General features: G+C 35.4%; 3 protein-coding genes across 3 annotated transcripts in view; 2 read left to right on the top strand and 1 right to left on the bottom strand.

The window, feature by feature from the left end:
* Positions 1–673: 673 nt before the first annotated feature.
* Positions 674–2,450, top strand: LOC18054392. The gene is made up of 3 exons (XM_006450744.2): positions 674–801; positions 1,330–1,523; positions 2,050–2,450. The coding sequence occupies exons 2-3, from the start codon at positions 1,342–1,344 to the stop codon at positions 2,234–2,236; spliced, it is 369 nt and encodes a 122-aa protein (XP_006450807.1). The 5' UTR covers positions 674–801; positions 1,330–1,341; the 3' UTR covers positions 2,237–2,450.
* Positions 2,451–2,847: 397 nt separating this feature from the next.
* LOC18054391 (ferrochelatase-2, chloroplastic) lies at positions 2,848–6,555 on the bottom strand. Its single transcript, XM_006450742.2, has 9 exons — positions 6,127–6,555; positions 5,161–5,464; positions 4,893–5,036; positions 4,632–4,733; positions 4,278–4,381; positions 4,056–4,182; positions 3,777–3,929; positions 3,521–3,621; positions 2,848–3,426 (listed from the first exon to the last, which is right to left on the bottom strand). Exons 1-9 carry the CDS (start codon positions 6,201–6,203, stop codon positions 3,111–3,113), a joined length of 1,428 nt encoding a protein of 475 aa, XP_006450805.1. The 5' UTR covers positions 6,204–6,555; the 3' UTR covers positions 2,848–3,110.
* A 3,356-nt stretch (positions 6,556–9,911) lies between these two features.
* LOC18054390 (DNA-directed RNA polymerase III subunit RPC6) overlaps positions 9,912–13,933 on the top strand; it is a 4,405-nt gene continuing 383 nt past the window's right edge. The window contains 2 exon segments of the mRNA XM_024178673.1: positions 9,912–10,329; positions 13,523–13,932. Coding sequence (XP_024034441.1) covers positions 10,278–10,329; positions 13,523–13,932 — 462 coding nt within the window. The 5' untranslated portion in view covers positions 9,912–10,277.

Here is a 13,933-nt window from a genome sequence, read left to right as displayed (position 1 = left end):
GTTAATTTAATGAATAAAAAAAAGCAATAAAATAGATATATATTATCATGTAATTTCATAAATCCTAAGCAAAACAAAAAGGATTTTCAGGATGTTGAATGTCAATACACCGCTATATCTTTTAATACATATGCCAATCCCTTAGTTATTCTAGCTTTAGGAACAAATATACATATTTGTTGTATGGCCAAATACATTTCAAGCGGAAGTCATGAATATATACATACATACATACATATCCCTAAAAACTAAAAAGAACCTCATTTTGGTGAACGAGGGCATGTGTTTACCAACAACACTCGGGCAAAGAAATGACACAACCACATACGAAGTTAATATATCATAGATTGAGATCCTCTCCTGATCTGAGCACTCCTGATCTTTTATAGATTTTGTGCCACATGTGTTTTAATATTAGTGAATGATTAAGATTTAACTATTTTTTTCTTTTTCATTTATTAATCATCAATTATATTAATAATACTTGCTCAGATAAAGATCAAATCAGAAGATAATCTTAATCTATATATCATATCATTTGTTTGTTTGTGATATTTCTTTTACCGAACTAGGCCAACTATCAATGAAAGAAAGAACCTAGATTTTACACAAAGGTTGACTTTGACGCACATGACATGGCAAAATTTTATTACTCACTGGATTGCAGCGGAAACAGTTCACTGTAGAGAAAAGCCAAACCAAACCACTCGTCTCAGTCAGTGCGACTGTGAGACGAACATATGAAGCCCTAGTCTGGCTCTCTCTCTCTCTCGTTCTCTCTCTTTCAAAACGCAAACGAAGGTACGGACGTTCGAAATTCCCTCTCCTCTTCATCTCCTATGCATTTTGATGTCCGTGATGTCTAGATTCTAACCGTCTGTGTTTTAGATTCTGAACATTTACGTTTCAGCTAATTTATCAATTAGGATTCTATATGCCTTATAAATTTATTCTTCGTGCGGATTTGCTTTATAGCTTGAAACTGTTTATGCCAATGTCCTAGATTACTTGGAACTTCGAGTGGTTTTGTGTTTTTTTTTTATTGGGGGGGGGGGGGGGGGGGGGGTTGGGGTTCTGCAACTGCAAGTGATTTATGAATAAAGTAGCTAATTGATTCACTGATTTGGAGCTCAGTATTCGTGCCTCAAGAGAACTTACGAAAATAAGTTGCTGGATTTTGTTTGGGCTCTTATTTTAGAGTGGTATTTGCTTGAATTGGAATTTTGAATTTCCCACATTCACGGGTTGTTTGATGGGAGAGCTCCTCTTTGTTTTCTTTTCAGTTTAGTATATATGCCTAAGTATCTTATTTTATTTGGTTGTGAGTAGTTTGGGGAAGCAATGGCATCCAAGCTGGTGCAGTTGCAATCCAAGGCTGCCGAGGCCTCAAAGTTTGTGGCCAAGCATGGAACTTCTTACTACAGACAGTTGTTAGAACAGAACAAGCAATACATTCAGGAGCCGCCAACTGTTGAGAAATGTAATCTTTTATCCAAGCAATTGTTTTACACTCGTCTTAGCAGGTTTGTCACTTTATCCTGTTTTTGTAGTAATTATCTACTTCTGTATGTTCTGATTGTGTTGATTTATTGTCAGAACTCCTATCCTTATTTATTTTATTTTTTAGTATGTTTCCATCATATTGATTTTTGTGGTCCTAGATTAGCTGATGAAACTCATGGACTGCCTTGGCTAGTATTTCCTATACGGAGAATGTAGAAACTGCAGAAATAAGTCAAGCAAGAAAATCACATTGCACAAAATTTCAATTCTCCTATTAGAGATAAATAAATATATTTATTAGTTATCATGAATCATAGATTGAATTGTGTTAACCTAACCCACCATTCATTAACAGGACAAAAATTCCTCATAGATTTTTCATTTGCTTCTTTCTCTCTTGTGTTTTACATGTCCTTGTTGATGACTGTTTACTAAGTCATCTAACATCAATTTGTCAATCCACCGATTTTGAGAAAAACAGCTAAGGCCATATCATTCAGGTTATCCATATATGTTTTTGATATATCTTTTTCTTATGTGATACAGTATTCCTGGGCGATATGAAGCATTCTGGAAAGAGCTTGATTATGTGAAGCACTTATGGAAGAACAGGCAGGAACTCAAGTTAGAGGATGCTGGTATTGCAGCATTGTTTGGGCTAGAGTGCTTTGCATGGTACTGTGCTGGTGAGATCATAGGGCGGGGATTTACAATAACTGGCTACTATGTTTGAGAGTTGCATCAAAAACAGCTTCTAAAGTTGAATTGATGAAAGCTTCCCAGCATTTTATATATTTGTTATTGTTCTGTCACCTTAACATACATGCTATAGTTTTGTGCTCTGCGAGAAAATTGAAAACGAGATAGGAACAACTCATTTGTGTTAACAAACTTATTTTCGTTTTTCTTTCTTTTTCATCCCATAATAAAATGCACAGTTTCTATCACAATGGCCGCTGGCAATTTTTGGCCATCAGATGTTAGCAATGTTCATTCAGTTTGTTGAAGGAGGTGCCTCCCATGAGGCCATTCACTTCGTTGTGGAGACTGATTTTGAATTTGATCTTTAGATTTCTTTGAAAATGGTTATCATTCGCCCTCATAAGTTTTCTGGTCTTTGCCCCATTTATTAAACTAGCTACTACGCGGTTTTGATAATTTGCAGAATTGTATTTCTTAGATCTTAGTGAGCCACTAACCTTTTAGAAAAATGAAAGCCGTCATAATAAAATGGGAGGTCACTCAAACGACAATTTCTACCAATGACGGGACAATTTCTCTGCTTAATATGTTTCCAATGCACGTATAAATTCTTTGCTTAGCATTCACACAAAAACAGGGAGGTATAGCCAATGAGCCAATGAAAACAAAATATATCATAAATACATTCCACAAAGATTTATATTTGATTATTTTTCAGTAACTGACGACCACAGCAACAAAAAGCCGCGGTATTCCCCAGTCATAAATATTCCCTCATTGTATCGCTAGTTTCCCGTATAAGAATAAAATAGAGAAAGACCAAAATTCTTAAACGGTATCAGTATTTTTATCTCTCCTTGCTCAAGATGTAATATTACTCAAGTAAGCTTGCCTCTTAATCACCTTCAAAAGAGCTGATTCCTAAATGCATTAATCATTCTTGGCGAGAAAAACAGAACAAATGCCAAGATCGAACCAAAGAACATTTTGATGGCATATCTCACAGGGTTATGGTCATCCTCTTGAGAGATATTCTTAGGGGCAGACATGGCTAATGCTGAAGGTAGAGCTTCTATTACTGCATCTGCCAAATCTGTGATGAAGGAAGGGGTGCAATTCAGAGCAGGTACACGTCCCCAATTTTCAATGCCGGATTCAAGAGCCAATTCCTTGTACTCCATGTCAATCTCTTCAAGAGTTTCAATGTGCTCGCTCACAAAACTGGAATTTCAGGAGGAAAATTAGTTTACTTTCTAGACTATATCTTCAAGCTCATATAAAGTACACAGCCAAGACTTCAGTAAGCAATGTGTACCTGACTGGAATGGCTAGAAGACTCTTGACACCTTTCTGGCCAAGCTCCACAAGAACTTCATCAGTGTAAGGCTTCAGCCATTTTACAGGCCCAACTCGACTCTATCCAAAAAGGAAAAAGAAGAAAATTGAGCATTACAAGCAATTAACAGATAGCTTAACCTAGTGTAGGGGAAGACGAGACCAATACTCAATGAGTCTTTGCTATAGGCTGCAGACGAAAAAGAGAAGTTATGAACTAAAGTTTAGAACCAAACCTGGTATGCCAAAGTATGATCATTGTTGATTCCTCTATCTTTCAACCTCTGCATGATTAGGTAGATACACTCTTCCATCTGATCTCTGTATGGATCACCAGCTTTCTCAACATAACTGACAGGTACACCATGGGCACTGAAGAATATCATAACCTAGAGTTCCACAAAATTAGTGAACATGTGTAGAGAGATAATCTCATCAAATGAAAACTAGTCGGACATGCCAAATTTCTGCAAAGGAACCATGCAAAAGGTGTATGCAACAACAATAAAACTCACCTCCTCAGGTTTTTGGAACTTCCCTAGCTCTTTCTGAATCAAGTCAGCCATAGAGTTGATGTATCCTTCTCGTTGATACCAGGACCTTATAATAGACACAGGCAGCCTCGATAGATATGCATCTTCCCTGAAAGATTACTCTCACTCAGAACAGATTATAAAGCAGGGCAAAATCGATTACTACTGGCAAGAAACTTCCAATTGACGCTTACACAACAGTACCTAAATATATTCTGGAGAACACGGATGCTTGACCCCGTTGTAGAGATAGAGAATTGTGGATAAAGTGGCAGCACAACGAGCCTTGTAATTCTGTCCCTTTTAATCTGTTGCATATAATAGATATCATTTTAACTGTATTTTCTCTGTTATTTATCTACTAAAACACAGTATTACGCAATTATGAGCTTAAACGCAGATATAAAGTCATTGAAAAACACAGGCACATCAAAGGAATAGACAAACATAAGACTACTGAATGTCAAAAGTTTTCAGAGAATCTAATTATATTTCAGGCAAATTGGATTCCATCATAAGAAAACAGTTACTAAGAAAGTGAAAATGTGGGACAGCCACCTGCTGAACAGCTTCTTCAGTAAATGGATACCAATAACGCATTCCAACATAGACATTTACGGGCAAGTTTTTGGCTTCTAAAGCTGTTTTAAGTGCTTGTGCCTGCAAAAAGATTTTCAAACCATGAATACAGACTGAAGTTTTACTCACAAAATGGTAGCAATACAGCATAGGTTTTAAGACATAGTTCACTTGTGGGACAAGTATGTCGAATGAAATGAAAAACTACTTAGACAAAAGCAACAAAAATACATGTTCCACCTGCTCATCTGTTATTTTGCGCAATGGTGAGCCACCTCCTATGGCAGCATATCCTTCTTTACTTTTGGGAGCCCGTACCACAGAAATCAACTTTGCCAAGGGCCACTGAAGAAACCGAAACAGCCTGGGAAGACGTATAATGTCCTTTATCAAAAACAATAACCATTAGTATAACTCTATATTTGAAGCATACAAATATAAAATAGAAAAAAAAAAGATAATAATAAAATTCCAAAGGTGGGGATGAAAGAGAAAGAATCCGACATACTGGATCTGCAAATAAATTGAACAGAAATGGCTGAACATCATGAAGCGTGTCAGGCCCTCCAAGATTCAGAAGCAACACCCCAACCTTATCTTCTGCGGCCTGTGCATGAGATTCATATTCTACAGCATTTTCACCATATGTTGCTACTCCTGCAGCACAAATCCCTGCAGGATTTCTTCTCTGCACAGGACCGCAAAGATAAGATTCCCTGACAGTATATGCGAGCGCTTGAGAGGAAACTCTATTGACATTATTCAATCCCTCAGATGACTGGCAGGACACCGATACGATGTAAGAACCTAATCTGTCAATGAGACAACCCAACTTCAGCATTGAGTATGGATATAAACTTCATCTTCGTAATATCCACTGATCACAGCTGCATTCTATTGCCTATTGAAAAATCACAGGACAAGATAAAATTGACAAGCCTAAAATGCCGAAAAACTCATAGCCACGTCTACATGTCCATACGTTCAGATGAAGCATGGATCTTAGAAAAGTTTCTATCTGAAGAAACACTGATGTAGTAGCTTTGTAACTTATTTTGACACAAATTTTTTAAGCAATGACAATTATCATATGTAAAGGTAACATAACGCGTAATGCAAAATAATGACTAATGCACAGCATTCAAACACTATAATATTGATTAGTTAATAAGAAAATCAATCAATCTAGCATAATTCGAAAATAGAAATTAATAAAAAAATGCAATTTAATATAAGAATAACAGAGCTCGTGATATGAAAGCAAATGCAACAAATCAAATGAGAATTACCACGTCTACGAAACATAATAAATTAGGACAAAAAAAAAATCAAATACATGGTGGAAATATCATAGGATCCTTAAAACGCAAGCCGCATTAATAGTGCTCAAAACGACCCCGGAAAACAAACACTACAGATTAGATAAACGGCGAACTTAAATAAATTGATTAAATTAAAAAAAAAAAAAACTTACGTTTGATTGAATTTATGAAGATTCGAAACAGGGAGCTTCGCGCGTGAAAGAACTCCAGAGCATGATGCGGCGTCCATGGAGTCGATGCTTAACCTCTATTTTCAATTAAAACCGAACCAGAATTGAGAAAATGAGAATGACAAAACGGTATTTTTATTTTTCTTTATGCTGAGATATTTTCGAGGGTTAGTTGAGACCGAATCTTAAAAAGGAGAAATAAGAAGTCAATGAAATACCTAATATATTTGATTTGGTTTTGGCGTCTTAAGTATGGAAATGAGTATTTATTATCGTGGAGTTGAGTCTCTATTACTCTATTAGTTATTACTTCCTTGTTCCTACTACGTGTTTAAAGCGAGACCGGGAAAGTCACGACAGTGGCGTGCAGGCGTACACCTTCGTTTTTTAAGAACTTTCCTTTCCACGGTTTTTGAGTCGGCAATAAATAAATCGCAGAAACTTCCCCGCACTCCGCTTTTGAATTTTTGACCGGTTTAGGCACCGAACCGACATTATTGGTTTACGTCGGTTTCAAACGGATACAGTGTTTTTCTAATATTTATTTCATTTTTTATTGGTTCCTTTTTTTTTTATAAATTATAATTTTAAGCCGCACTCATGCAAAACCCAACAGTAAAACTAGTTTTATTATATATAGTTGGGGGTTATTTTAATTGGTAAAATAAAACGGGACGTTTAAAAATCGGATCTTAACGCTGTGCAAAGGGTCAGACAGATTTGAATTGTCGTTATAATATATTATTATATTAGAATAATATATACATAATAATTTTTCAGTTAGAATTTTATTTATTTATTAAAATAAAAATAAAGGTAAAAAATAAAAAATACATATTCAAATGCAATGTATTTTAATTTATGATGTTGTGTATTAAAGTTTATATATATATATTTTTAATTTTCTTAAACTTATCTTAAAAAAAAGTAAAGAATTCCCTATTAGAAAATTAGCACATTCACACATATAGAATAAACTTCAATTCTTATTGCTTACTTTAACGAACGCAGTGTGTATATATATTCCTTCAATTTTGGAGGATACTTTACAGTAGGTTTGTTTCAAAAATTTTCTTTTCATTTTGGCTTTTTTGGCTAGATTAATTTCCCTTTACTTTTCTTCTTGTTTTCCTTTGATTTTATTCTATATGAACAGCGAACGGGCTATTTATTAGGTTTTATTTGGAATTTGAAATTGAGTAGTTGTAGTTTTTAAGTTACAGTACTAAAGTGTGAAAAATCTATTATATCTTTAATAATTTTATTTAAATTATTATTTAAAAATTATATTTAATACATAATATTATTATATTTTATAATTATAGTTTTTTTTCACAACAACTATAGTTTAAAAATTACAGTACTTCAATCCCAAATAGGACCTTAATCATGTTCAGATTTGTTCTTCCTCTACCTTAACTTCCCTTCTTCATGATTATTATTATTTTCTTCTTAAAAAAGAAAATGCATCCAGATTATATCAATGCAGTAGAAAATATAAGTTAAAAAGTGTGGGGGTTGATGATCTCAAATCTAGTTGTTGGGTAGGGGAAAAACAAAGTATTTTTAATATTTGGACAATGAATTAGATTTGACGATTGATAGAAATATATGTGAGATTATTCTTAGCGGGATGTGTTAAAAGTGAAAGTATTTATCCGAGTTATATCAATGTCTCTAATACTAAATTAGAGTGTCAAAAGTATAAATTAGGGTACAAATATTCCACCCAATCCTGTTATCAATAAAAAATGGAGGAGCTACTAGCACCCCGCTATTTCTTATTAAACCCCTTTTTAAATACACCCACCAAAGCATTAAATAAAATCACTCTCATTCTAAGTAGGGGTGGGCAAATCGGGTTTCGGTTCGGGTTGTTCGGGTTTCGGTTTGGGTTTCAACCCGTTCGGATTGAAGAATTGAACCCAATCGGATTGAAAACGCCAACCCAAACCGAATTTACTTCAGTTCGGTTCGATTCGGTTCGGTTTGGGTTAGCAATTCGGATCGGATTGGGTTGATAATTCGGGTTAACATATTGGTTCGGGTTAATTCGGGTTAGTTCGGGTTAATCAATCAATTAATTAACAATCTCTAATTTAATTATTAATAACAGCAACAAACCCACTACAATTTAATTAATAACAGTCTCAAATTGTTCAATTATCAGTAAACCCACTCCAATTTAACTAATAACAATCTCCATTTGTTCAATTATCAGTCAACAACAACAAACACACTCCAAATAATTGAATAATTGCCAATCAATTAATTAAAAATATACAATTTAATTATTAGTCAATGAAGCTCAATTAAAACTACGTTACAACATTGAGTTAGTAATAAGAAATTCGAAATTCGATTCGGGTTGTTGCCATCAGCTGCGAGCAAGTCAGCAAGTTACAGGCTTAAAGCGTCGGCAAAGCGAGACAAACCTTGATCTCGGAGCAGCTACAGCGTCGGCAGATCGAGACCGTGCTGGGCTGAGTGGAACGCGAGGTGAACACACGGCGCAGTTGCGGGCGAGGCGTGCTGGCTGACGGCGAGTGGACTGCGGTGAACGGCTGGTGTCTGTTGGAGCTGGACGGGGCTGCTGGCTGCTACTGTCGTCATGGGCCACGAAACTCAAAAGAGGGAGCAATGAGGGAGGGGGAGGGAGAAACGGTGAGACCGAGAGTTTAGCTAATTAGCTGCTTAGGGAATTTTTTCGCTTAACGTATGGACTTGACTAGCTTACAGAATCTGGAAGCTACAGATTGCAGCATCAGCCGTTGGATGTGGAGTGAGAAACTAAACAATAGAAATCGGATGGTGGGATGACGGGAGATGTTTGTATGTATATATATTTTTAATTTTTAAAAGCTGAATCTTAAAAAAAAAAAAAAAATTCAACCCAAACGGGTTGAAGCTTTGAATCTGTTCGGGTTTCACCGATTAACCCAAACTGAACCGAACTCGAACCCGAACGCCCACCCCTAATTCTAAGTACAACCCTCACTTTAATGTCATAAATGACCTTATCCTCTTTCTATAGTAAACACCAAAAATAAAATAAAATAAAATAAAAATAAAAATAAAAATATGGCAAGAGGATTAATACTAGAATTGTTAAAAGATCAAATCCTGCGCGCTTCAGCCAGAAGATAGAAACCAATATATAAATTCTCAATTGGTCGTAGGCAATAGAAGAGAAGAAGCCACTTTAACATGGCATGTCGGCTAGAAGCAAACAGAATAACAAATGATTCTCATTTACAAAAATTAGAAGTCCAAATGTGATTAAAAGATGAAAACGTTTTGAATCTCTGAGTTTTTTTTTTTTTTTTCCTTTGGAAAACATAACCATCAAGATTTGTTTTGATTATGAATATTGGGGTGTACTGAGTTATTTTTACGATGAAATCTGAGGTTAAAAAACGTAAACACTTAGTATGGGTGTTTTATAAGAAACTTATAAGGGATGCCAATAACTCAGCTCAATGAAAATTTTGAAACAGATGGCCTTCTACCAGAGATGATGATGTGCTGACGGTCGTAGACTCGTAGTAGGCTAGGAGCCCAATTTAGCCCATTGAAAATATTAATATCTATTACATTTACTTGTGAAAACAAAATTAAAAAGATATTAATTTCTCTGAAAAAACACGTTGAGGGGCAAAATGGGAATGAATGAATTTACCTTAATGACCCTAGACGGTTCTGGAGGAGCTACATTGCAAACCCAAAAAACAACCCTTTACTATTCTTGCCTATTTCAGTAAATTTAAATCCAGAGCCAGATAGGGTTTTACCGAAGTAGTTATATATAAGCGCGCTTAGCTTTACCAAAACCATTATTTGCTTCGCCTGCCTCCAATTGGCTACGGCTTCTCTTTCTCAGCTTCACTTTGCATCACCTGTATTTCTCTCATCAACAGGCTGAATAGATAGCCACCGCTCCTTTAACAAAACCCTCTCTCGCTTCAGTTACAACTCTTTGGTAATCAGATTTGCACTTTGATTCTATATATTCGCACACACGCGCGCACTTTTCATCTATCGTTTAATGTTACGGCATCGAACACTTAATAAACTTTGTTTGATGATGATCCAGCGTCTGTGAATGGAATTAAGACACGGTGCTTAGTGGATGAATGAAGTATTCATTCACAGATCTCTATCTGCTTGGATTGGCCGAAGGATCAGGTACCAGCGTGAAACATTTCTCTGTTTTGGTATTACGAGCACTCCTAGTCCTTTTTGTGTGTGGAGTAAAAGTTAAATATATTTCTTTTGGTTTGGTTTGAGCTGCATTATGATGGCCATTGGCTGCTGAATGTATTTGTGTGAATGTGTTTTGTGCTTTGATTAACCGTGAGCATTGTGTGGTGGCTCCATATCTGAGTCAACAGCAGGGGCATAGTCGTTGCCATCTGACTGCCGCTTGGAGCCAATATAAATTTACCAGAAGAAGATCCTTGAAACTCATTGTTGTTTTAAGACACAATACCTGGTTACATTTCACTTAGTTTCCAGTCTGCCGGATTTTTTTTTTCTGTGCGCGTAGAAAATAAGGTAGAAATAATAGATCTGAAGAGTATGATAAATATTGAACGGGCACTCAGTCAGACACGGGTGATTGTTTCTCAATGTAAAACAAGCCACCTTTTGCATGGTGCCTAAAGTATGCTACTAAACACGATTGGAGGGAACTGCTTTATATGGTTTCCTTCAAATTTAAAGGAGCTAAATTATTTACTATTTATGACTCTTCATGCTAATTATCTTGAGCTAATATGTGCTCGTGTATTACTTTATAGAGGATTTTGGACATTCCAATTTATATACATGCTGAATGTTGAATTGAAGTTAGCTTAGGACTTGTAATGCTTTTTAAATCTTCAGATTGATCATTTCAGTTTAGAGGATCTACAATGTTAGATGATGAAGAAATTGTAGTGTTTTTTTTTTCTTTTTTTCTTTTAATGAGTATGCTTTTGCTGGTAAAGTAATATCTTTACCCTCAATGACTCTTCCCACTAGTCGTCTTCAACTAAAATATGTATAAACTTGTGTACTACCTTGTTGAAGATTTGGTTTTTTTCAGAGTAATGATATTGACTCATCATTAAATCACTTCTTAGGCTAATTTTTTTCCCCTCATTCTGAGCAAGTCTTTCAACATATATTAGCAAAATTCATCATTTATTTATCAAATTTTCAATTAACATCAAGTTAGGTTGGAGCTCAATATGTCAATTTTCCAAGTAGCTATTGGAGATCAAAGATTTAAAACAGTTTTTGTGACAAGTTTTTGAAACAAAGTCCTGGGAATAACCATTCTCCCTATTTGTAGTTTGGGTTTTTTCTTGGAGCTGAAGGCTACCTAGTTTTGTGAAAGAATGTGTGATGCTTGATTGTTTCACCAGATTTGTGCCAATTTTGTGACACCTTAAATTACAGTCTCTATTTTGGATGAGCAGTAATATTGGAAAAATTAGGGAAGCTTTCATCTAGAGGCAATATTATCTTCACAAATTAGACAACAATTTTTTTTTTCTTATATTTCTTAAATCTGGTGTGATTCAAACTTTCAAAAAGTTTTACCTATTCTCTGTAGAGTTGGGTGAAGAAAAATGTAAGTTAGTATTCTGGGTTAAATAATAATTTTATTGTGTTGTAAAATTAGTTGTTAACGATATCTTAATTTACATCAAATCCAAGTTGTTATTTTGTTCAACATATGAATTTGTCAACTAACAAACGTTGATTTTATTTTTCAAAATTGCTTTTGCATATTTTTCCTATGTAACTTTGTTACCAACTAAGGTTAATAAGAGGACAACAATCATCTTGATCTTAGTATTACTATTATGTGATGGCTGCTTAAGCAGTAGATTATCTAGGCTAGAAGTCTGTTAAAAGGAAATTGAACCGTGATCTTCTAATGGCAAATGTTCTAACACATGATATGAGGAACTGTTTGCGCTTGATAGAAGACTGTTGAAAGGAAATTGAACCGTGATCGATCGTTCCCCCCAAAGAAACCCTACGAACTCTTCAGCCTTGCTGCCTGTAAGCACATATAATAAAAAAGCAAGTATTTACCAGCACAGATAAGCACATTATAGGCAGCAAGGCTGTCTCATCAATTCAAAGAAATAAGGCAAATAAAATATTCACCTTAATAACTCGATGGACAATTGAAATTTCCCGGCCCTGGAAGATTTGTTACAAACCCTGGTATAAATACTTTAATGTCTTTTGAATTTTAATTAGATATGGCAAAATAACCGAGATCCGGACCAGAACCGGATTAACCCAGATGATCTAGTCTGGCTACAACGCGGTCCGTATGTAAAATAATGCCAACGACAACAATTTTTTAAACCGGGGCATATCCGGCTTCGCTTGAACTCAGTATCCGGACCTGGACGCTGATACCTTTTTTTTAAAATTTATTGAAAGATTAATTTTAAGTATTAAAAAAGAAAAAGCCCCAAAGGCCGAAACGTACTGCAGCTTCCTTTTCTCCTCTTCCACCACCTTCAATCTTCCTCCCACAAAGCCCAAATCCATCATTGGCAATTTGTCATCATTATCCTCAAGCATTATCATCAACAGTTCAGCATCATCATCAATCAGTCGCGTCGCCGTTCGTGATTCGCTGTCGTCTTTATCGCATCGCCATTAATCTTTATTAAATCATCAGCATACATGCTTCTTGGGAATTAGCAGTGCTTTAAAGACGATATTAACATCGCGGGTCAGCTTTTATCACTAAAAATGATTCATTTGTCTTCAAGTTGTCTCGGTTGTTAAGATTTTATAATCCTTATTCATTGGTGCTCGTGCAATATGTTCTATTTTTGTAAATTAGCAACTCGAATTCTTTCTGGAATTTTCGTTAACTTTAAAACAGGTTTTTTTTTTTTTTTTTAATTCAGTTGTCCGGGTTGTAAACTCGGATTCCGGGAACCGGGTTTAAGCAGGACCGGACCCGGAGTTAAAAAGATACGACAGTGCAAATGCTTTTGATATAATGGACCTCGTTTCTAAGTTATTGTGATCTTTGATGACTATTTGAAATTGTTTGTTATGTTGTGTTGTGTGTCTCAGAATTTATGATATGAAAAAATTGGCTTGTTCAATACAAGTAGCCATGTGAGTTGTTTCTTTGTCATTGTTATAGTCTTGGGTAACAAAACGTAAGCAGATGTAACCTCTGAGACAAGTGAAGTTATTTATATGCTAATCTAAATAAACTTTCTTGACTTGCATGACATCTTGTTTCAAATGTAATGATTTTCTTTCTTATTGATTGATTGATTTCCTAGAAAATCCTAGTATAAATGCTTTTAATGTATTTTGAATTTTAATTATCATGTTCTTTGAACAGGAATGAGTAAGAGGAAGCGGCCAGACTCGAATGCGCCTTCTGACTCGCTTACTGATCATGAGCGCCTCATCTATGATGTAATCAGGAGCAAACAAGATATGGGTATATGGACACGAGATATGAAACGTGAATTAAAAGTTAACCTCCCTGATAATATTGTTACTAAATCTATCAAGTCACTCCAAAACAAGAGCTTGATCAAGGAGGTAGTTAATATCCACAACAAGGGCAAAAAACACTTAATGGCAGTGGAGTTTGAGCCCTCAAAGGAAATCTCTGGTGGCGCGTGGTACTCTGAGGGAAGCCTAGATACAGAATTCATAAAAGTTGTGAAATCTCAATGCCTAAAGCAAATAATTAAGTTGAAGGTTGCTACTTTGGAGGGCATTTCAGATTCCATCAAAAGGAGTG

Source organism: Citrus clementina, unplaced genomic scaffold, assembly GCF_000493195.1.
Source record: "Citrus clementina cultivar Clemenules unplaced genomic scaffold, Citrus_clementina_v1.0 scaffold_1, whole genome shotgun sequence".
NCBI lineage: Eukaryota > Viridiplantae > Streptophyta > Magnoliopsida > Sapindales > Rutaceae > Citrus > Citrus x clementina.
The sequence above is the reverse complement of the archived record's forward strand: the minus strand, read 5'-3'. Positions and strand labels throughout refer to the sequence as shown.